General features: G+C 32.7%; 1 protein-coding gene across 9 annotated transcripts in view; it reads left to right on the forward strand.

The window, feature by feature from the left end:
* Window positions 1-23,358, forward strand: part of Zmym4 (zinc finger MYM-type containing 4) — a 150,081-nt gene that overhangs the window by 94,090 nt on the left and 32,633 nt on the right. For 8 of the 9 annotated variants that reach the window (XM_027937373.2, XM_071617667.1, XM_071617666.1 and 5 more), the window contains 13 exons: window positions 6,879-6,963; window positions 7,203-7,458; window positions 12,970-13,144; window positions 13,250-13,462; window positions 17,114-17,264; window positions 17,603-17,718; window positions 18,149-18,424; window positions 18,597-18,747; window positions 19,541-19,713; window positions 20,598-20,748; window positions 21,526-21,666; window positions 21,986-22,023; window positions 23,193-23,337. In XM_027937373.2, coding sequence (XP_027793174.2) covers window positions 6,879-6,963; window positions 7,203-7,458; window positions 12,970-13,144; window positions 13,250-13,462; window positions 17,114-17,264; window positions 17,603-17,718; window positions 18,149-18,424; window positions 18,597-18,747; window positions 19,541-19,713; window positions 20,598-20,748; window positions 21,526-21,666; window positions 21,986-22,023; window positions 23,193-23,337 — 2,071 coding nt within the window. Of the gene's footprint in view, window positions 1-4,952; window positions 5,033-6,878; window positions 6,964-7,202; window positions 7,459-12,969; window positions 13,145-13,249; window positions 13,463-17,113; window positions 17,265-17,602; window positions 17,719-18,148; window positions 18,425-18,596; window positions 18,748-19,540; window positions 19,714-20,597; window positions 20,749-21,525; window positions 21,667-21,985; window positions 22,024-23,192; window positions 23,338-23,358 lie in introns of those variants that run through there. The other variant, XM_071617668.1, reaches the window with a different exon arrangement.

Consider the following 23,358-nt stretch of genomic DNA (forward strand, 5'->3'; position numbering starts at 1 on the left):
TCTTTGGAAGGGTTAATTGAGCAAAGAACCAGTTTATTGGAGTAATGGGTAGAAAGTAAAGGAAGCTTTGGTGAGTGATACATGTTTCCAAGTTTGAGATTTTGAGTACTGAGGGTAAGCATGGAGCTTTGCTATTTTAAGTTGCTGTGGAGGTAAAAGTCATAGGTGTCCTGTAACTGTGAAGTTCTGAAGTCAACTAAGATATCCAGTTCATGACTTTCAGCAGTTGGAATGGTAGAAGTAAGTTATATCAGATGCCATCATCATTTTTAAATATAGGAAGGGGTCTAAGGGATGAATATACAGTAGTAACAATTATTTGAAGATGTCTATTTTGTACAGATGACATGAATTCAGAGGATAAGAAGTGAACATAGCATGACTTAGCTATTTTTCTGAAATTATATTTGATCTGGGGAAAGTTTTAGTTTTTATTTTTTGGTTCTGTGGATTGAACCCAGGGGCACCTAACCACTGAGTCACATCCCCAACCCATTTTTATTTTTTTGAGACAAGGTCTCACTAACTAGCTCAGAACCTTGCTAAGTGGTTTTAAACTTGGTGTCCTCCTGCCTAAGCTTCCTGAGTTGCTGGGATTACAGGCATGTGCCACCATGACTGGCATATCTTTTCCTATCTTTCTGTTTTATTAGAGGACTTAAGAATGTAGGACTTCTGTGGCAGATAATTTTTTTATTCAGGTCTCCTTGAGCAGAATTTCTCAAATCTCAGCACCATTGGCATTTTGGGCCAGATTCTCTATTAGTAGGGGCTGCCCTGTGCATTGCAGAATGTTTACCAGCATCCTTGGCTTCTACTTCTCTCTATATTTGTAACAACTAGAAATGTCTCCAGATATTGCCAAATGTCCCCTGGGGAACAAAATCATGTTCTATTGAGAACCACTGTTCTAGAGTAAATCCATGGAAGAATAGGTGATTATGGAGGTAGGTGATTTGTATTTGTCAGATTGATGCCCAATGAAGCCAGAATTTCATGGTGCCCAAGAGGAGGTATATATGCATTAGGGTAGTGACAATAAAGCTATAGGAGTTGGATTGATATGAGTGTGGTTCTAGAAGAAGACAGTAAAAAGAATATGAAATATTGAATAGAAAGTAGAGTGAACATGTTTGTAGATTTTTGGATTAGAGATAAATGTCCTGACACCCAGGGAAAGCTCATGTGATAGTATATGTCTCAGAAGATAACAACTATGGCTGTAGATCTCAACTATGGGTAGATCTCAAATCTTACATGCTCCACAGTGTGGACATGGGAAAGTCATAAGAATTCATAGTTTTGGCAGGACACCAAAGACATCTGTTTCTCTTGTACATGACCCAGTGACATTTCTTTGGGACAAAAAACAGTTTTAGGAAAGACCAAATATAGTGGGGGTAGAGGGCATTCGTGGCTGGAGCATATAAATAGGATGGATGGATAGAAATGCCTATTTTTTACACACTTACTCAAAATTATAAAATGTGCTATAAAATGTTGAACTCTAAGTTTTATCCTGATTATGGGGAAGAATTATCCCAAAGGCTCATCACATGGTTGGATTCTTAAGAATGAAGCAATAATATGAGTAGGTCCGAGGCATAAGATCCAAAAGCATTCTTTACCCTGAACCCCGTAATAAAGCAGTCCCAGGATGTGAGTAGATAAAGGTAGGTTTTCCTTGAGCAGTCATCTGTATTGTCAGCCACACTAATCCTGTTGAACCAGACCTCTGATAATTCTTTTGGAATCCCCCAGGGGACTCATGTTCTTTGCTCTTCCTTGTCTTTCCCTCTCCTTCTTTCTCTCTCTTCCCTTCCTGACCCCCTCCTTCTCCCTCTTCATTGTCCTGTTCTTTTAGGTATTTCTCCCCCATGACCCTTAGAAATCTATATTATTTGCTTTTCAGTACTGCATAATGCTTTATTAATCTTATTAATTTCCCATAGACTAAAAAAGGGAATTCCTATGTGTTATTTTCATAGTCTCAAAAATATTACTTTAACCTTCTTATAAATACTGATAGACTTTACAGTTGGTCAACCTTTACTTTTGACTATCATTTACTAATAACTTTTCTCATGATTTAATAAAATCATAGTTTGAGCTCATGACACATTTTCAAAACTTCCCTTGGTTTTCTTTGTGCTTAATTTTATAGTTTTTACTCTCAGTTCACTTCTTAATTCTCCTTTTGGTTTTAATTTCTTCACTTATATATAAATTGCAAAGTTACTGAAATGTGTGTATATATGTTTAACTTCTACCCGTTTGCTCTTGGTTATTTCTTCAGTTATAAATTTCTGGGTTTGTTAGTCACTTCCTCCTGGTTCTGTTATTGGCATAACTTCATTTGATTTTCCAGTTTCATTTCTTCATTCTAATCCCATTTCATGTTACTATAGTATTTTCTATAGTTTTTTTTTAAATAAGTACAGATGCTTTTATATGTACTATGGTATTTCATCCACTCAACAACACTCTGGAAGATGGCCAGAGTAAAGGATATTTACCACTTTTGAATGGGGTAGTTCCATTTCTAGAGATTGTTATTTACTGAAGGTCTTATGTCCAGGAAAGAGCCAGAGTGGGGTCATAATCAAGGTCTTGTTTTTGATAGTTTACCAATCTTCCTGTAAGTAAAAGTTGCTTCATTTCTTAAAATGCCAAGAGAAGGTTTTAAAATAGAAATTTTAAGGAGGGCCAGAGACCTCACATTTTCTTTTCCTTTTTTCCATTGGTTCTGAAAACGAGACACCTATGTGAAAATCATGATTCTTTTCTTCTTTCTCATAAAAATAGATGGAGAGCTTTCTCCAACCCTCTTCCTTTCTTGGTATTAGGGATTTAACTCAGAGATGCTCTTATCACTGAGCTACAGCCACAGGTTTTTTTTTATTTTTAATTTTTTTTCCATTTATTTTTATTTTTAATTTTAAGACACAGTCTCACTAAGTTGCAAGTTGCTAAGGCTTGGCGTCACATACTCAGAATCTTCCTGCCTCAGTCCCCTGAGTTGCTGTGAGTACAGGAATGTGCTATTTTGCCTGATTAGGGAGAACTAATCTATAATCTCTCATTGAAATAAATAAATTAAGATGGGAAAGCAAATTTAACTGATTTTCATGATAGTGATTCACATAGTCTTGGAACGTTTAATACAGTCATTCAAATCTTAGGACTTTGTTTTAGCCTTAACAATTTAATTTGGCTGCAGAAACTGTGTTCTTTATGTCTAAAATACTGTCCTGGGATATTAATATGGATCTTTCTGTGGTAAACAAAGTAAGGGTATTGGTAAATGATTGTGGTCAGACACCTGTGTTTTTTTCCTTTAAAAGCTTTTGGGTCATCAATCAGTTCTCAAATACATTTAACAATTATTTTCTACTCACTCATTCATTTCTTAAAAGTACTCATTGTGGAGGAATACAGATAAACCAGATATTCTGCCTTGAAGATATGGTGTATTCAAATAGAGAACTTAACAAATATACTTATTTTACTATTAGTAATATAAATGGTGTATTCAAACAGAGAACTTAACAAATATACTTATTTTACTATTAGTAATATAAGTATAAGTAAGATAGGCTAGTTGGTTGAAGAATGCATCAGAAGTTTGGAATTGCCATCACAGAGAGCTTGCTGGAGACCACTGATGTGAGCTAATGAGCACTGATTATTTTTGTAGTTTTCTGAGATTTTCCCACTGAAAATTTGTTTTAACATACTATGTAATATAGGAATGTCAGGATGTCAGTATATGAAAAAATTTAATATATACATTTCATCAGCAGCATAAGTAAGAGTATTTGTTATAGTCACTTTCTTAGATGCCAAAAGACATCTCATGTAATTCATTATACATTTCTTATAATAGATACTCTGTTAAAAGACTACAGCTTATTGATGTCAACAGTATTATTTAACTCTTACTGGATTTTTGGCCCAGTAGATGTTAAGGAAATTAGAAGAAAAAGTAATGGAAAAAAGGAGATAAAATGATCATCATTTGCTGGTAAGGATCTTTGTTAGAGAATTAATAGAACTTTTGAAAGTTTAGTGGAGTACCTAGTTGAATTATAGTTATATAAAAGTTAGTAATATTTCTATATATCACTTTTCCAAAGTTAGATGATACAACAAGAAAGATAGGTATTCCCAGCAGCATCTAATATGTACTTATGTCATATGAAAGACAACTTGAATGGAGACACCACTTTTTAAAGAAATGTAAGAGATATTATGTTAGTTATTCTTAAGATGCGTGTTTGATGTAATTCTGAGGGAAATGTAAATGGTTAGGCCCCAGGTTTTGAAGAATAATAGTTGTGCTTATATAAACATGTTGCATATGTGTTCTATCTTTTTACCTTTTTAAAATTATACTCGGGTGGGGTTTAAACCCAGGTCCTCATGCATGCTACGCATGCACTCTACCACTGAGCTATGTACTTACGTATTCTAAAAAATAGTTCGGGAGGTTGAGAGTGGCAAAATCATGTTAAATGGTTTATCCTACAATTTTGTTTGATTAGAATAGTATGGTGTAAGATTAGTTAGGCTGATAATGATACAGCATAGATAGTCCCAAGGTAGACATTATTGTCATGAACTTAATATATTATTATTAATAGCAAGTGGGAAGGAATTCACTAGGTATTTAGGGAAAGAAACAAAGCTAGGGTTGGCAAATTATCAGTGTCTAGCCAAATCCAATCCACCTTGTTTGTGTGTGTTTTTTTTACCCTAACCCACTGCTTTTATAATAAAGTTTTATTGGAATGTCGCCACGGTCATTTTTTTCCATTTTATCTGTGGGTGTTTTTGCTGTACCAAGGCAGAGTTGAGTAGTTGTGACAGAGACCGTATGGCCTGCAAAGTCAAAAATATTTACTATCTGGCCCTTTGCAGATAAAGTTTGCTGACCCCTGGATTAAAGGACTGTATAATAAACAATGAAACCACTTTCTTATTATTTTATTATGGAAGTAAAACTTTGTAAGAGATAGAAGAAATCACAAAGGTAAAGATTGTTAGATTTTTGGCATAAAAATGGAAACCTCAAACATAAAATTTTAATTCAAAGTACATATTGAGGGAATATTGATAAGATGCTACAGAAGGTTAATTCTGTAAATTATAATGTACCTTGTAAATGAACACTAAAAATAATTGCAAATTGAAACAATGGGAAAATACTCTTTGAATTGGCTTTTTAAAAAAATTAATAGCTGGAATAAATATAATTAAGATCAGCTTAGAGCTGGGCATGGTGGCGCATGTCTGTAATCCCAGTGACTCGGGAGGCTGAGACAGGAGAATCGCAAGTTCAAGACCAGCCTCAGTAACTCAGCGAGGCCCCAAGCAATTTGGTGAGACCCTGTCTCAAAAATAAAAAGGACTGGGGATGTAGCTCAGTGGTAAAGTACCCCTGGGTTCAATCACCAGTATCAAAAAAAAAAAAAAAAAAAAGAATAGTTTTGTTGGGGAAACAATCTGTCACTGAGTATCAAAAGCCTTTATTATGTACCTTTTTATCTAGTAATTCCATTTTTAGAATCAAGTTATGGGTATTCACAAAAGATACTAATCATTGAATTATTGATTGTATTAAATGTGTGGAAACATTCATTAAATGAACCAACATTGGGTTATATAATCTCAGTACCATGCAGGGCCATATTGGAGCCTGAGGCAAAAGGAAAAAAGTTGATGTCTTTATTTAAAAATTTGCTATTTTGTTCATCAAAGATTTTTGCATAAATTTTGGTTTTTCAAAATACTACATTAAAATACTATCTAAATTGCTGAACATTTTGGTGCCTTTAATTTTGTGCCTGAGGCATGTGTACCCACTGTACTTGTGTCATGTCCCTGTGTAATCTTATGTCTGTTAAGTAGTATGTTTTGATATTTCTCAAACTTTAATAACGTACTGACACCCTCCTTACCACACACACACACACACACACACACACACACAGGGAGTATGTCTGAGATACCCCAGAATTCCAATAATAAGGGATCTTTGCAGTAATTTGAACTTCAATGTGATAAACAATATCTTAAAAGTTCAGTCTGACACTTAATGGTATCATGATGCAACAATATAATTATAAAAGCAAACAACAGTACTCAGTTGTATTAGACTTCATTTAAGTGATGGTTATTCATGACTTAAAATGTTGATATGCATATAAAAATCATTTAAATAACAATTTAAAAAATGTTACTTTAGAATTCTCAGACTGCCTTAACCACAGGGTTTCTTGGACTTCAGTCTTGGAAACATTGGTATTTAACCATTAGGAGTCATTTGGAGTAATGTGCAATAATATGTAAAAATTCAAATGATTGAAATTCATGTGAATAAATCATCAGTTTTTAAGAATAGTTTATTTAGAATAATCACAACTGTGTAAAGAAAGAAAACCTTTGAATAGTGGAGGGGAAAAGACTGGAAAGAAATATACCGAAAGAACAACAGTGGGTTCTTTTGGGGTGATGGAAATATGATTAGATTTTTTTCTTATTTCTACTTTTCTAAATTTTCTATAGAGAATGTGTATTACTTTTATAATAACTATAACTTAAAATACTGTAATACTAAACAGTTTCAAAATTAATTTATAAATATCTAGTACCACAGGCTCATTAGGTAGCTAACTTTCATTTTTCCCGTTTATTCTCCCAGTATATACAAAACCTTATTAGTTTGCTTACTGTTTTGTATTTTATTATTTCTTATTAATGTTAATATAAATATTTTCCACTGATATAGCAACATTAAAATGTCTTGAATGTCTGGATTTCTTTAGGCATTTATTGTTTTCTCAATGTTTATTTTTTTTTTTTTTTCCTTTTTAAAGGAGTATAGTCATGGCCAACAGCAAAAAACTCAAGAGGGGGAACTGAAAATTAGTGCTGTGTTTTCAGTCAGTGGCAGTCCTCTTGGTAAGAAACAAAACTGAATAAATGAATTATATTTATTCTGACCAACATGAATGAGAGGAAGTTTCTACTTGTATTATTAATAAGACAGTTCTCTCTGCTCATTTAGAATGCCTTTAAATTATTTCTTGTATCATTATTGTTGGGTTTTAAGACTTATTCTAGAAAAGTAAGAAAGAATGGATACTTGAAATGCTTGGTAAAAAGTAAAACATTTTTTTTCTTTCAATTTTTTTCTGAAGCTCCACAGTTGACTACTGGCTTTCAGCCTTCACTGGCATCATCTGGCATGAATAAAATGCTTCCTTCAGTTCCAGCCACAGCTGTTCGAGTTTCCTGTTCTGGTTGTAAAAAAATCCTCCAGAAAGGGCAAACTGCTTATCAGAGGAAAGGATCTACTCAGCTTTTCTGCTCCACACTGTGCCTCACTGGATACACAGTTCCACCTGCACGCCCACCGCCTCCTCTCACCAAGAAAACTTGTTCAAGTTGCTCAAAGTATAGCAGAATTCTAAATTATCTTCTTTCTTGTCTTTTAGCATACTTTGGTCTTAGCCTGTATGTTATGTTTAATTTTCAATGTTTCTGTGTTTTATTAGAAGTACCACACATTTTAGTGCCAACATGTTGCTGCTATAAGTCTTTCTGGGTGCTAGGTGCTCAGCTTTCTTTTAGCTTTAAATAATGTGACTTTTATGTTTTAAGAAATCAGCCTTTCATACTTGTCAGCTGAGATACTTTATATAACAAAAAATATGCATTTAAGAGTATTGTTGTACCACAACATTTTATCTTGTAGCTGTAGATAATAGTACAAAAATATTAAAAGTTATATTTCATATTCTATTATATAATTGGAATTTATTTACTGTTTTTTTTCCTTAACTTTAAATGGCTTCCAGTGTATATATTTTTATCTTCTTAGTACCTCTGAACTATCCCAGAAAGTCCATTGCAGTGTTTAAAAACAAAAAAGAAATATGACCCCATGACCTTAGCAAGGTCAAATTGGTATATTTGAGAAATACTAAGGCCGCCCTAATATAGTTTGTGAGGTGATTGTTAGAAACATTTTTAATGATTATGTTACAAAAAGAGGAGTAGTACTTTTTTTTTTGTCTTGAAACATTGGCTTCTGTTTAAACCATAATTTATTAATACTTTATTAGTGTTTATAGATACATGATGGCATCTGTTCTGTGTCTAGAAAGGGGAAAAGATAGACCTTTTGTGCTTTAGTTAGATAAGAGGCTTAAATTTTAATATGGTTATTAGATTTTTGCCAGAATCTAGTTATATGTACATCCTTTTATGCTTCATTTCTTTTAAACAACCTGAAACAATTTTGTTTATATTTGGGCAGTAAAATAGCTGTTTAAATATATACTATAATTCAGATATCCAGGTATAGATTAACAACAAAAACAAACTCTGCAACTTTTTGTTCTGGAATTATCTCTTTTAAGGTAATACAGGTCGAGCATCCCTAATCCAGAAATGAGTCTGATATGATCCAAAAATCCAAAACTTTTTGACCACTGACATGGTACTGAAAAAGTTTTGGATTTTGGAATAGTTCAGATTTTTGGATTAGAGATGCTTGACCAGTAAATTCTATGCAAATATTTCAAAATCTGAAAAGTCTTGAAATCTGAAATATTTTTGGTCTCAGCATTTCAGACATTAAAGGGACATTAAAACATGAAACACGGGGCTGGGGCTGTAGCTTAGTGGTAGAGCACTTGCCTAGCATGCATGAGGCACTGGGTTCAATCCTTAGCACCACATAAACATAAACAAATACAATAAAGGTATTCTTTCCTTCTATAACTACAAAAAAAGAAAAAGAAAAACCTGAAATGCATTCTTTTTCATGTTTCAGTTGCATCAAATTTTTATTTCCTGGGAGTATATCAATTTTTATTTAAAAATGAAATTTGATTAAATAATAAGATTGGTGTTTTTGTGTGTTCCTTTATATTGGTGTTCTAATATAAAGGAAAAAAACATGAGCCCCAAAGGTAGGAACTTGCCTGTTGTGTCCACTGCTAGATAGCCAGCATATTAGATGCTTAATAAATATTTATTGAATTATTTAATGATCCTAACTTTTGGAAGGGAAAAGCTATTCTTATAGCTATAGCTTATGTGACATAACTATTAAATGATTTCTATATAATAACTTTGGCAAGTTTAACAAGAACAGACCTCTTTATACTTTTGTTTGTGATATAAGAGATGATTTTAAAAATGAGTATTTAAGTGTATGTCTGTAATTTCTGTATTCCACTGTAGTATCAGATCCTAAGATTCAGTCAAATTGAAAATTATAATTTTTATAGATTTTTTTTCCCTGCTTCCTATTTTGCCATGTAATAATTTGATGTGATAACTTCCTGTTCGACATCTTTTTCTTATAGAGGTCAGGAGTTTAAAATTTCAGTGATAGTTCCCCTTTTATAATAGATACCTCTTTTAAAGACATCAGTTATTTTCAAAGTGACCATAGAAAACTCAATATTTAAAAATGTGTGCCCATTTTCTTATATATTTATATTTTATTTATACAATATATGTAATAGTCTTGCTTCTATCTATGTTATATTCATGTAAATTCATCATGTCACTTTGGCCTCTGTTGTTTTTCATAGCTTTGTTTGGAGATGGTTAATTTTTACCTACTTAGTCATCTTGTTTATATCTTAACATTGATCTTAACAGATTCAGTTTCTCTTTGAGATTGTGTTTCACCTGTCATGTTTGGTTTTATTCATATGCAGAGATTCTCCATTTTTTAAGCCTGTTATTACTGACTCTTAACTCTTCTACTTCCTCATTCATTTATTCTTTTAGCCTTTTTTTTTTTAATCCCTTACTCTTTATCTCTGCCCCACTTTCTGTTCTTTTGTGTACTGCTTACCTGCGTATCTCCTTGGCTATTTTTTTTTTTTTTTATTTTCTGTATTAACTCACTTTTCCCCTTTCTTCTACCTTTTTCTCTTATTATGACCTCAACCACTGATCAATCTTATTTTTCCTTGCACTCCATTTTACTTTTTGACTACTCTTTCATCTCTATTCACCACTTTTCCTTTCTTTCTCTCCCCCCCTTATTACACATTCATTACTACAGTTTGATATAGTGTGGTTTATGTGATTATATAATTGCCCAATTGGTTGTACCTTAAATATGAGGAAATTTAAATTCAAAGAAGCTAAAAGATTCATGTAGTGTCATGGAGCTTTAGTTTTGGCATATGCATTTTTTCCCATATTGTCAAACAGGTTTAATTTGTAAAGTAATTACAGTAGGAAGAATTTCACTTTTTTTTTCAATATTTATTTTTTAGTTGTAGTTGGACACACACAATACCTTTATTTTACTTATTTATCTTTATGTGGTGCTGAGGATCGAGCCCAGGATCTGGCACGTGCGAGGCGAGCGCTGTACTGCCGAGCCACAACCCCAGCCCAGAATTTCACTTTTAAGTATTAAGAAATAGAAAAGATTTTTGTCCTCCTAAAAGCTACTGCTATTTTTTTTAGATCAGCAGCACTTAGGTTAAAAGAAACTCATGGGGCTGGTGTTGACTCAGGGGTAGAGTGCTTGCCTCGCATGTATGAGGCCGCTGGGTTTGATCCTCAGCACCACATACAAACAAAATACGTATATATTTAAAAATACAACTAAAAATATGTATATATTTTAAAAAACTTATTAGCTGTTCATCACAGTAGTAGTTTTGTTTGTTTTGGGGGACTAGGGATTGAATTTTTGCAGGGGCACTCACCCGCTGAGCCACATCCCCAGCCATATTTTGTATTTTATTTAGAAACAGGGTCTCACTGAGTTGCTTAGCACCTTGCCATTGCTGAGGTTGGCTTTGAATTCGAGATCATCCTGTCTGAGCCACCTGAGCTACTGGGATTACAGGCGTGCAACACAGCACTCTACTTGTTTGTTGCTTGCTTCTTATTTTTTTGTTAAGTATCTCTCTTAGCCTCTTGAATTTACCTAAATTCTCAATATATTTTGGTCAATCATCATATGATTTTTAGGTTTCTTTTAGTAAGAAGAAATAAACTATTTATTTTAAAATGCTATTTAAATCCTGTATTAAAAAAGTAATTTAGAGGATAATTCTGTTAGATCAGATTCTTGATATAATGATATTCAAAGAAGTTACCATTTTTGGGTTGTCTGTACCGTTTCTGAATTTTCACCAACTAGAATGAGATTGCTGCTTCTCATTCTGGTGTGTGATATCATCTACTACATAAAACATAGTTAAATTATGTTCTAAGTCTATTGAACCAGGGAGACATCTATTTTTAGGTACTTCTTCTATATACTTGATGCATGTTGCACTTAACCTTCATCTCTTTAACCTTCTAGAAAAAGTTTCTGTTTAAGAGCTAAGTTTCTCAGCTAATATGTCACCTTCTTTTGGGAGGCCTTTAATATCAAATTTGGTCCAATCTAAAATAATTATTTCTTCATTTATATTTCTGTTGTACATTATACCTATTTCAAAATTAATCATAATATTACAAATTTTAAGAATGCATCAGTAACAGTCTTTTATAAATTTGATGTCTTTGCTGGGCTCAGTAGTGCATGTCTGTAATCCCAGCAGTCTGAGAGACTGTGGCAGGAGGATTGCAAGTTCAAAGCCAGCCTCAGCAATTTAGCCAGGCTCTAGGCAATCTAGTGAGATCTTGTCTCAAAATAAAAAGGGGTGGGTACGTGGCTCTGTTGTTAAACATCCCTTGGTTCAGTCCCTGGTAGCTAAATAAATGAATTAATTAAATAAATGAGTAAATAAATAAATAGATAGTTTGTCACAATAACTGTGACCTAGCACATGTATGGACCATGTCTTCACTCTGGGCTTAGCTAATTTCTGGCTCAATATATCAGTTCAGTAAAATACTCCTCTGTGAAACACACTAAAATATAATTAAAGGTAAAAAAAAAAAAAAAAAAGAAACGAAAACTCTACTAATCTACTAAGTATGGAAGAAAGACACAAAATATGGAGTTATGTAGAATAGTACAGGGTTAACTATTTCTTATGGTAATTTTCCTTTTTGTTTACTGTGCTCTTTCATTAAAACAGAAATAATAATTATTTTCCTAAAAAAGTGTCCTGCTAGTGTAGTCTGCTAAAGATGCAGAACTGGGTATAATAGTTTATTTTTTAGGTGTATGCTCATGAGAGAGACTGTTTACAAAATTTCACCAACTTGAGTAAGAATTATTAAATGTTTTACAGTTAAACTGGTAAATTATTGTAGGAAGACTTTGGTGGTAGAATTAGGGTTGGAGTGATAGGGAGCCTTCCTTATTCATTAGGGTTTATAGTCTATTGCTTTTTGCTATTGATGCTTACGAATCAGATTGTTGTTGAGGAAATACTAGATTTTTTAAATCCATGTTGGAATACATATTGTGTAATTTAAAATGTTTATTTGCTTTTTTTTAAATTTATTTTTTCAGTCGTAGGTAGACATAATACCTTTATTTTATTTTTATGTGGTGCTGAGGATCGCACCCACGGTGCCTCATGTGTGCCAGGCGAGCACTCTACCACTGAGCCATAGCTTCAGCCCCTTTTATTTGCTTAAAAAAAAAATTGTTTTGAAGAATTTCAAATGCAATATTATTTTTAAAGAATATTTTGAAAATACAGATGATTCTGAAGAAGAAAATAAAAATCTATAATCCTACTTCTAGAAATAGTGAATGCTAATCATTCAGTGTATTTCTTTTTAATCTTTGAAACATTATACTAATACTCAACAACAATTCTGTGAAGCACATGGTTATTCTGTTTTATTGAAAAGAATGTAAGGATCAGAACAATTTATAAGTTTATTCAAAATATAAATTCCAGTGCCTTTTCCCTTCACTATAATTGCCTCTGTTTTATTTGTTTACTTTAATTCACAAAAAGAAAAAAGTAAGAATTATATTGTGGCTTATTTTGTCTTTGTTATCATTTCTAGAGATATTTTAAATCCAAAGGATGTGATCAGTGCACAGTTTGAAAATACCACCACCAGTAAAGATTTTTGCAGTCAGTCATGTTTGTCAACATATGAACTGAAAAAAAAACCTATTGTTACCATTAATACAAATAGCATTTCAACTAAATGCAGCATGTGTCAAAAGAATGCAGTTGTAAGTTACCTTTTAAATTTATTGGGGGAATGAGTTTAATGCTTGCTTAAAGAACAACTTTTGATGGTCTCTACTTGTTTTGTTTGTATGTTTTTCAATTCCTAGATTCGACATGAAGTGAATTATCAGAATGTGGTACACAAACTTTGCAGTGATGCGTGTTTCTCTAAGTTTAGATCTGCTAACAACCTCACTATGAACTGTTGTGAGAACTGTGGGGGTTACTGTTACAGTGGCTCTGGACAGTGCCACATGCTTCAGATAGAAGGACAGTCTAAGAAGTTTTGTAGTTCAGCATGTATCACAGCATACAAACAGGTACTTTTCCATATTTAATCCTGATGTCTTTGTTCATTTCAAGGGAATACAAATTTTTGGTAGAAATTATTTATGAATTACTGAAAATATTAAAAGTTTTTTTTAAAATTTTATGGTTTTGTTGAATGAATGTGTGTTAAAAAATCCTGTAATAAGAATTTTTGTTCATGCATTTGGTGTAGGTGTTTTTAGAGTATGGGTTTTTATTTCAGATGTTATTCATATTTTTGAACAATATTGTTTAAATGCAGAAAAGCATGAAGAAGAAATACAGTTTATCTTCCAGAGCTATTCAGTCCTGTCCTTTTGGTGTGTAGGATCATAATCTTTGAAATACATTTTGATTTGCATGTATACTTTTTAATTTGACAAGAAAGGGTCAAGTTACATTTTTTGAAATTGGAGCCATATAATTAAAATTGCAACAGAAATTCAAAGTCTTAATTGCTAAAGGGATTTTTACTTCATGAAATAGGAAAGAATAAATGGATATATGTATTTTGTGAATTGATAAGGTTTGCAGATAAACTGCATAAACTCTACATGACAGATGTCTTTGATGCAGTTTTGTGTGTATTAGATTTACATTTTGTTAGTAATATTTTTTGATCAAATACTAATTTTAAAATTGGTAAACCTAAGCTGGGCCCGGGTGGCTCATGCTTGGAATCTCAATGGCTCAGTTGGGTGAGACAGGAGGATCTCAAGTTCAGAGCCAGCCTCAGTAACAGTGAGGCACTAAGGAACTCAAGTGAGACCCTGTCTCTAAAGAAAATACAAAATATGCTGGGGATGTGGCTCAGTGGTTGAGTGCCCCTGAGTTCAATCCCCAGTACTCAAAAAAAGAAAAAATAAATAAAAATTGGTAAACCTAGCTGAGTACAGTGGCTTACGCTTGTAATCTCAGCAGCCTTGGAGGCTGAGGCAGGAGGATTGCAAGTTCAAAGCCTCATCAATTTAGTGAGGCCCTAAGCAATTTAGCAAGACCCTGTGTCAGATAAAACATAAAAAGTGCTAGGGATGCCTCTGGGTTTAATACCTGGTACTTCAGCTTTAAAAAAATAAACAAACAAACAAAAAGTAAACTAAAAGAATAGTTAATTGATTTTTATTTTTAATTAAATATTCAGTTAATCTTTATTTTTGTGGTACTGGGTATTGAACAGAGGGCCTCAAGCATAACAGATAAATACTTTACCACTGTGCTACATCAACAGGTCATTTACTAATTTTTTTTTAAGATAATGATTTTTTGTTGTTGTTACACAACCCACAAAAATTGGTGAATTTAATAGTGTCTGGGAATTTCCTATAAAAACTACTGTGATTTTGCAATTTTACTTGTAAAAGACAATTTTCAGTTTATTTCTTGTTAATGTACAGCACATTGAAAGGGCTTAGCTTCATTACTACTTTCTCTTTTCCTTATTAAAAAGGCTTTTTATTTTCTTGATATTGTATCAGATACTATTATTGGGCTCAGTTCCCTGAAAGATGGTTCATATTCCACAAGAGAAGGAAAAAATAGGATGAAATACCTTAACTTTTCATTTATTCATGACTTAAAAAATAAAAAGATGTTTATTTTATATTTTTGTAGTGCTGGGGATTGAACTTACGGCCTCACATATAGCTAGGAAAGTGTTCTACCGCTAATCTACATCCAGGCCTTACTAATTAATTTTAATTCAGTCAATACCTATTCAGCTTCTCACATATTTTAGTGTATATACTGTGGTAGGGAAAAATTGGAATTTAGTATTAAAGCAGATCTAGATTTTATTCCCATGCCTTGTGTTCATATACAATTTTACTTTGTGGAAAGCAGTTAAACTACCTGAATCCCACTTTTACTGTGTTTTAATGGCTGTGGTATGTACCATATGGCTATGATACCACCTGTGTCACAGAGATGTCGTTGGGATTATATAAAGAAAGAATAATGAGAACCTAGTATAGAGCCTGTCACATTGTTGATGGCTATTTTTGTTACTTTCTTTCTTAACTGTAATTCTTGAGTACATTATTGAAAATGCAATTCTTATTTTGAGGGACAGCATGTCTCCTGACATGTACATGAGTAAATACATATGGGATATGTGGATATGTTATGGGGTAGGGTGGGTTATAAAGAAAACATAGTCATCGATATTCAGTAGGACAAGATGTGTCGACAAAAGCTTCACAGAAAATAACTCTTGACATAAGCCTTATTTAAGTTTGTAGTCGTAAATGGGGAAAGGAAGGTTTTAAGATTTAGAAGACATTGCAGAATTCAGGCATACCTTTCTTTTCATGTTTCTATTTTAATATCAATGCTCAAAAATGCATTCCTCCTTCTTTTTTTTTTTTTTTTTTTTTTGATACCAGGGATTAAATCCAGGGGTGCTTAACCACAGAGCCACATCCCCAGCTTTTATTTAGAGACATGGTCTCACTGAGTTGCTTAGGGTCTTGCTAAATTGCTGAGACTGGCTTTGAAATCCTCCTCCCTCAGCCTCCTGAGCTTCTGGGATTACAGACATTCGTTTTGTCACTGCACCCAGAAATGTATTCTTATTTAATTTTTAGTTGTATATAGATACATACACTTATCCATCCATCCATCTATTTATTTATTTATTTATTTATTTATTTGCTTGCTTACTTTTTGTTGTGCTGAGGATCGAACCCAGTGCCCCACATGTGCCAGGCAAACTTTACTACTGAGCTACAACCCAGCCCCAGGATACGTTTTTTTTTTTTTAATTAGTTACACATGACAGTACAATGATCTTGACATATCATACATTTGAATCAAATGGGGTATAATTTCTCATTTTTCTGAGTGTACAGGTTGCAGAATCACATTGGTCATGCAGTCACGTATATACACACACAGCAATAATAATGTCTGTTTTATTCTGCTGTTCTTCCTTTCCCCCCAGGAAATGTATTCTTTAAGAGGGAAGAGAGGTCTTAAAATCTCCTGCTTGGTCCTGCTTATGTTGTTCGGAGAGTGTGACATGTTAATAGCATTTAACATTATTTGCTGTTGAATTCCTAATTGAGATCATAAGATGACAGACTGTTCGTTGTTTATATTTGGACACTTGTGATGTGCAAAATCTCCCGTTTTACTGCTTATGATGTACATTGTTATTTTGGTGGTAGAATATTCGAACTTTTAATAAGTTCATTAGTTTTCTTAAATTTACACTTTTTTGCTACGTATGACACCTTTGGGGGGAAGTTCTTCAAATTTTTAGGATAGTATAGCATAGGAGCATGAGCTCATTGGTATGTGATTATTTATTGTTTTTAAAAACAGCCGATTAATAGATACGGAAATTAATTGCTAGGATATAACTAGTATTGTTTTCCAGTGAAATAGAATAGAATGGAAAATATCAGAGTACATCATATATTTTGATATATATTGCTCTATGAAACTTTAGTTTTATGTACATACATAGATACATAATACACAAATGCAAAATCTCAGAAGTATGCGTGACTTGTTTTGTAAAACTTCTTACTGAGGATTGTAATAGTGGAAGCTTAAAAACCACTGACTTAAAGTATTTCAACAGTATTAAGTATAAACAGTTCAAAGAATTGTGCTTTTACTAGGAATTTGGTAAAAAGAATGTTGTTTTATTCTCTTAATAGAAATCAGCCAAAATTACACCATGTGCGCTTTGCAAATCATTGAGATCCTCAGCAGAAATGATTGAAAATACCAATAGCTTGGGGAAGACAGAGCTTTTCTGTTCTGTTAATTGCTTATCTGCTTACAGAGTTAAAATGGTTACTTCTGCAGGTAATACTGCTTTCATAAACTATAGAATGTAATAGTTGAAAATTATACTTACTTTGCTTTTAGTACAGTGTTTTGTTGATTTTTTTAAGGCAAATTTAAGATATTTCAGGTTTGTCCACAACTTATTTATTCCAGCATTCATTTATATTGTAGTTTCAGTGTAGACTGTGATATAAAAAGATTTTACTGTTAGACATTAGTTTCTGTCTTGATGTGACATGAGTTTAGTCAGTTCCTGTAACTTAACCTGGCCCTTAAATTTCTGTTTATTGTATAGCACTTATTTAATTTCTCATAGATTTGTATAATTTACTCAGTTTTTATTTTGATTTGCTAAGGTGTACAAGTTCAGTGTAACAGTTGTAAAACCTCAGCAATCCCTCAGTATCACCTAGCCATGTCAGATGGAAGTATACGCAACTTCTGCAGCTACAGTTGTGTGGTAGCTTTCCAGGTATGGCTTCAGGAATCTTCTTCTTCATCAGTCAGTGAGTCACCTACTGAAGTAATATAAACTTATTGTTTTGCTAGTGTCTGGATTCCCTAATTTCTGTCTCAGTCCTATAAACTTAGATTTGTAATTCATTTCTATATTTGAGGCATGTTATTAAACCACTTTCTATAAAATTAAGTGGCATCATTATCACCATATTATGTATTGAGAGAGTATTATTTTTTTAACATTATTAGTTAAATTATTTTATTTTTGGAAATAAGTGAATTTTCTCCATTCAATTTATAAGCTGTTCCGAGGCAGAGTATTTTGCCATTCACTGATGGGTCTTACATGCCTAAAACTGCTTGGCACACGTAGGTTCACAGTTCTTGCTTTTGTGAATAAATGGTTTAAGTTGATCTTTATTTATTTATTTATTTATTTTCAGAATTTGTTCAACAAACCAACTGGAATGAATTCTTCAGTAGTGCCCTTGTCTCAGGGCCAAGTAATTGTAAGCATCCCCACAGGTTCAACAGTGTCAGCAGGAGGCAGTAACACCTCTGCTGTTTCTCCCACCTCCATCAGTAGCTCTGCTGCTGCTGGTCTCCAGCGTCTTGCTGCCCAATCCCAGCATGTTGGGTTTGCCCGGAGTGTTGTGAAACTCAGGTGTCAACACTGTAATCGTCTTTTTGCCACAAAACCAGAGCTTCTTGACTATAAGGTAAAGTATAGGTTCATGTCAAGGGTTTGAGTATAGATGGGTCTGTCTGTAAAATTATTTAAAGTTTTTCATCTCTCAGTCTTATACCAGTTGTTTTGAAAGTAAGAGGAATAAGGATTTCCATAGAGGAAACCAAATGCTTAATTAGTACTTAATAATTATTTCTTTGCAGGGTAAAATGTTTCAGTTCTGTGGCAAGAATTGTTCTGACGAATATAAGAAAATAAATAATGTTATGGCAATGTGTGAATATTGTAAAATTGAGAAAATTGTGAAGGAGACTGTGCGATTCTCAGGTGCTGACAAGTCATTCTGTAGTGAAGGTAAAGGCAGAAGATAATCTTACCTACTGCACATGTTGGTTGTTTTAAAAGTAGTTGGTGATTTAAGGTATTACTATGTAAATTTGGCTGTTTTATCTTCTCTTTATTTCCAAAGCCTTTTTGATTGGTTGACACATAGTTCACTCTTTTTAAATCTAGTCTTTCATATTATAGGGGAAATACAACAAAGTCAGAAATCTTATATAGTGCAGAAGATGGTGATTTGAAAACATTTTACATTATTAGATTGGTGAGGAACTAAAATATATTGTAGTTCTTATACTAATTTCTAAATAGAAATCCTTAAATTTTAGTAGCATCCTAGTTTATACTTTAATTGTTTTAAACAGCCACTGTTTTTGAATATAAGTGGTCTGAATATGCAAATTACTACAAAGTAGATTTTTTTCATTTTTTAGATGACTCTTTTGTTTGACCCTAAAATTTCACAGGATTATCATTTTTAGACCCATGGCTTTCAAATCTTTTGGTCACAGCACAAAAGAATTACATCTTACATTGTGACCTAGTGTATTTTCACATACCCAAATAAAAATAATTTCATGAAATAAAACTTCATATATGGGATGCCATGTAATGTTTTCAATCCTGTCCTCTATCTTCTTTCACTTAAAAAAAAAAAAAATGCTAGTTTTTATCCTCTTAATTGATCTCTTGATGTGCTAATAGGTCAGGACCCAAGTGAGAGAACTTTGTTCTAGGGAAATTAATTTAAAGATGTAGATAATTAATATTTCTCCAGAATGTTAATTTTATCTTTCCTAATTTTTAGGTTGCAAACTGCTTTACAAACATGACTTGGGAAAACGCTGGGGAAGTCATTGTAAAATGTGCAGTTATTGTTTACAGACATCTCCCAAATTAGTACAGAATAATTTGGGAGGAAAGGTGGAAGATTTTTGTTGTGAAGAATGCATGTCCAAATATACAGTTTTATTCTATCAGGTAATCTATAATTCACATTACCAGGTTTTTGGAGTTTTAGCTTGAATCATTCTCTTTTCAAATTTTATGTAGAATGAAGAATAACTTAATGATTTAAAACTCTTTAAGATTTGGGAAGACTTTAATGTCATTGAATTTTATCCCTTTTCATTTTTAATTTTTGTAGAAGTCACATCAGTCATAAGACATAAACCTATTTAAAATTATAATTTTATTATTTATTTATAAATATTTTTTAGTTGTAGAGGGACACAATACTTTTATTTATTTATTTTTATGTGGTGCTGAGGATTGAACCCCGTGCCTCACATGTGCCAGGAAAGCACTCAAGCACTGAGTCACAACCCCAGACCTAATTTTTATTACTTAAATAAAATAAATTTTCATTTTGAAGTCTGAGGAAGATATTCCTTATTTAAATTTAAACTTCTCTTTGTTTTTTATTTATTTATTTTTTTTGATACTGGGAATTGAACCCATGCGCACTTAACCACTGAGCCACATCCCTAGCCCTTTTTAGTATTTTATTTAGAGACAGGGTCTCACTGAGTTGTTTAGGGTCCCGCTGAGTTGCTGAAGCTGGTTTTGAATTCGGGATCCTCCTACCTCAGCCTGTCAAGCTGCTGTAATTACAGGCAAGCACCATCATGCCCACTTTGTTTTTATAACTGCTACTTTGGGGGGAGGCTCTTTACAATATGGCTTTTTAATTAAAAATTAAAATCATTAATGAAATAAGTAAATATTTACCATTTTAGAACAGTCTTTAGTTTCATGATTTATATTCTAAGTTAATATCCTCACTTATTATATGTGTGATGTTTTTATTCTGTCAGACCTCAGATAGTTTGTTTCTTCATTATTATCTTTTATTTTGGTTTCAGATGGCCAAATGTGATGGTTGTAAACGACAGGGTAAACTCAGTGAGTCCTTAAAATGGCGAGGGGAAATAAAACATTTTTGTAACCTGCTTTGTATCTTGATGTTCTGCAATCAGCAAAGTGTATGTGACCCACCTTCACAAAACAATTCAGGTAATAAGTGGAGTCTTTGGTCAGTGCCAAGAACTACGTTTCTTCTACAAATTTCATTGTAGTCAAATAAATGTTGCTTTATAAAAAACATTTACATCCTATTTTGTTAAACATTTCAAATTAAAGCCAGGCAAATGAGGTTTTTTTCTTTTTTTTTTTAATTAAAAAAGCATTTCTCAGTATATCAGATTAATCAAACTCTACAAGTATTTACGTTTATGGGAAAGGATGACAGTTAAGTTTTTTGTAAATACACTTTGATTCCTTAAAAAAAGATTTGAGACTATTTATAACAAAAGACATAAAGCCTAAATCACATGCCTTTTAAATATACCACAAACTACTATTTAAGCCATTTAATCTCAGAAACTTTGTGGTTTAAAAACACAAAACTAATTCCATCCTGAAAGATAGTTTAATTTGTATAGTACCTTTATAAGTAAGAAGAAGTATAAAAGGCTATTATGTAAACTGAAGAAATCCTTCAAATGTTAAATGTCCATTAAATCTACCCTGTGATTTTCAGTGCTTTTGGGATTTTTATTGTTGGTTTTTAAGTGTGAGTATTTGGTGCTTTTTTATAAAGCAATATGGAACACTTTCAGGTTTCATTATTTAAAAACTAGAAATCCCAAACCCTGTTAATCCTGAAGAGACGCTGCTCCAACAGAAATTATTCAAACGTAAAAGAAAGCACTGCTTAACCTCTTTGAGATGCTGGTTTCTGTGTGAGAACATATAAATTACATGAGGTTTCTCTATTTTTATTTTAACCAGCAAGTATTTCCATGGTTCAAGCTGCTTCTGCAGGGCCCCCATCTCTCAGAAAAGATTCAACTCCAGTTATAGCTAACGTGGTGTCATTGGCAAGTGCTCCTGCTGCTCAACCCACAGTGAATTCTAACAGTGTCTTACAAGGTATGGCTGGATTTGAAAGGATTTATGTTGCCTTTTTGAGTTAAATACAGTGATTCTCTACCTTTCTCTTATGTGATCATTTTCGTATGTTTGACACATTCATATTAGGAATAATGGCTCACTATGAGTAGGCCACTGAAAAGTATTTCCATGTCTCTCATCCTATGCTTACTTTAGAACTGCTAGTTTCTTCCACTGAATTGAATGAAGATAAACATGCTCTTAGTTTGAGACTTGGTGCTTATAGACAGATAATCAGCTTTTAAAACTAATATTTAATTGTGAGAGATCCTAAATTTATGTTTTCATTTATATCAAGGTGCAGTTCCAACGGTAACCGCAAAAATCATTGGAGATGTAAGTTTTCAAAAAATTTTTGTTGGTATTGTCACTGTATTTATTTTCTGTTCTTATGCAATACAGAACAATACAATCTAATTTACCCTCATTTAATAAATAAATTTCATTTCTTTTAATCTTTGTTTAGGAATAGGATTTCCTGGCTATTTAACTGGGTCTTTTGTATAATTTCTTTGAATGCTCGCTACAATTATGCTGTTGATGAAATTTTTTTTTTTTAATTGTACAAGAGTTAAATTTTACAGAATTTAGGCATTTTAGGGCTGGGGTTGTGGCTCAGTGGTAGAGCGTTCGCCTTGCACACAGGAGGCCCTGAGTTTGATCCTCAGCACCACATAAAAATAAATAAATGAAATAAAGGTATTATGTCCAACTATAACTAAAAAATATATATATATATTAAAAAAAAAGAATTTAAGCATTTTATTTTTTAGACTTTCAGATGATGTGTAACATACTTAGATTGTCAATAAAATATTTTTAAAACGTAGCTTATTCTCCACCCTATCCCATGAAGATTATACTGTAAATAACCATACATGTTTTTAAACTAATTAATATTTTCTACTATATCCCTTAAAAGAAGAAGAAAATAATAGTGAACAAAACTCATGTCTGGAACAGTGACATTTCTAAAGTGTTTACTGGTTTCTGGAATAATTCATATCATCTTTATTCAAGTAGTTTTATGATCATACTTGATTCTGTTGTTCCTACTTAAGTCCTCTAACAATGATTCTGTAATTCTAACTTGTTTAAGATATAACAGGTCTAATTTCAAACCCAGTTAGTATTTTTACTGATCAACAATGTATAAAATAGGATTAGCATTTTACTTGGTGTACAGAAGCGGTAACTAAATACATTGAGTCAGTATATACTTATTACTCATTGATTACTATTAATGATTCAGAAATACTGCTCTGTCTTCTGCATAATTCCCATATAATAATTGCTTTTGTTTTTCTCTTGCCACATTTTTTTATTGGTACACTGTAGTTGTACATAATGATGGGATCTGTTGTTATATTTGTACATACACACAATATAACAATATAATTTGGCCAATATTGCTCCCCTGGTATTTCTTTTAAAATTATAATATTTCTTGTAATTAATGATAATATTTTGAACACTTCTTTGCTTTCTGATTTAATTTTTACTAGGCAAGTACACAAACAGATGCCCTGAAACTGCCACCTTGCCAGCCTCCAAGACTTTTGAAGAATAAAGCTTTATTGTGCAAACCTATCACACAGACTAAAGCCACTTCCTGCAAACCACATACCCAAAATAAAGAATGCCAGACAGGTATGTTCCTTGGACTTTATT

This window comes from Marmota flaviventris, chromosome 10, assembly GCF_047511675.1.
Source record: "Marmota flaviventris isolate mMarFla1 chromosome 10, mMarFla1.hap1, whole genome shotgun sequence".
In the NCBI taxonomy this organism is placed as follows: domain Eukaryota; kingdom Metazoa; phylum Chordata; class Mammalia; order Rodentia; family Sciuridae; genus Marmota; species Marmota flaviventris.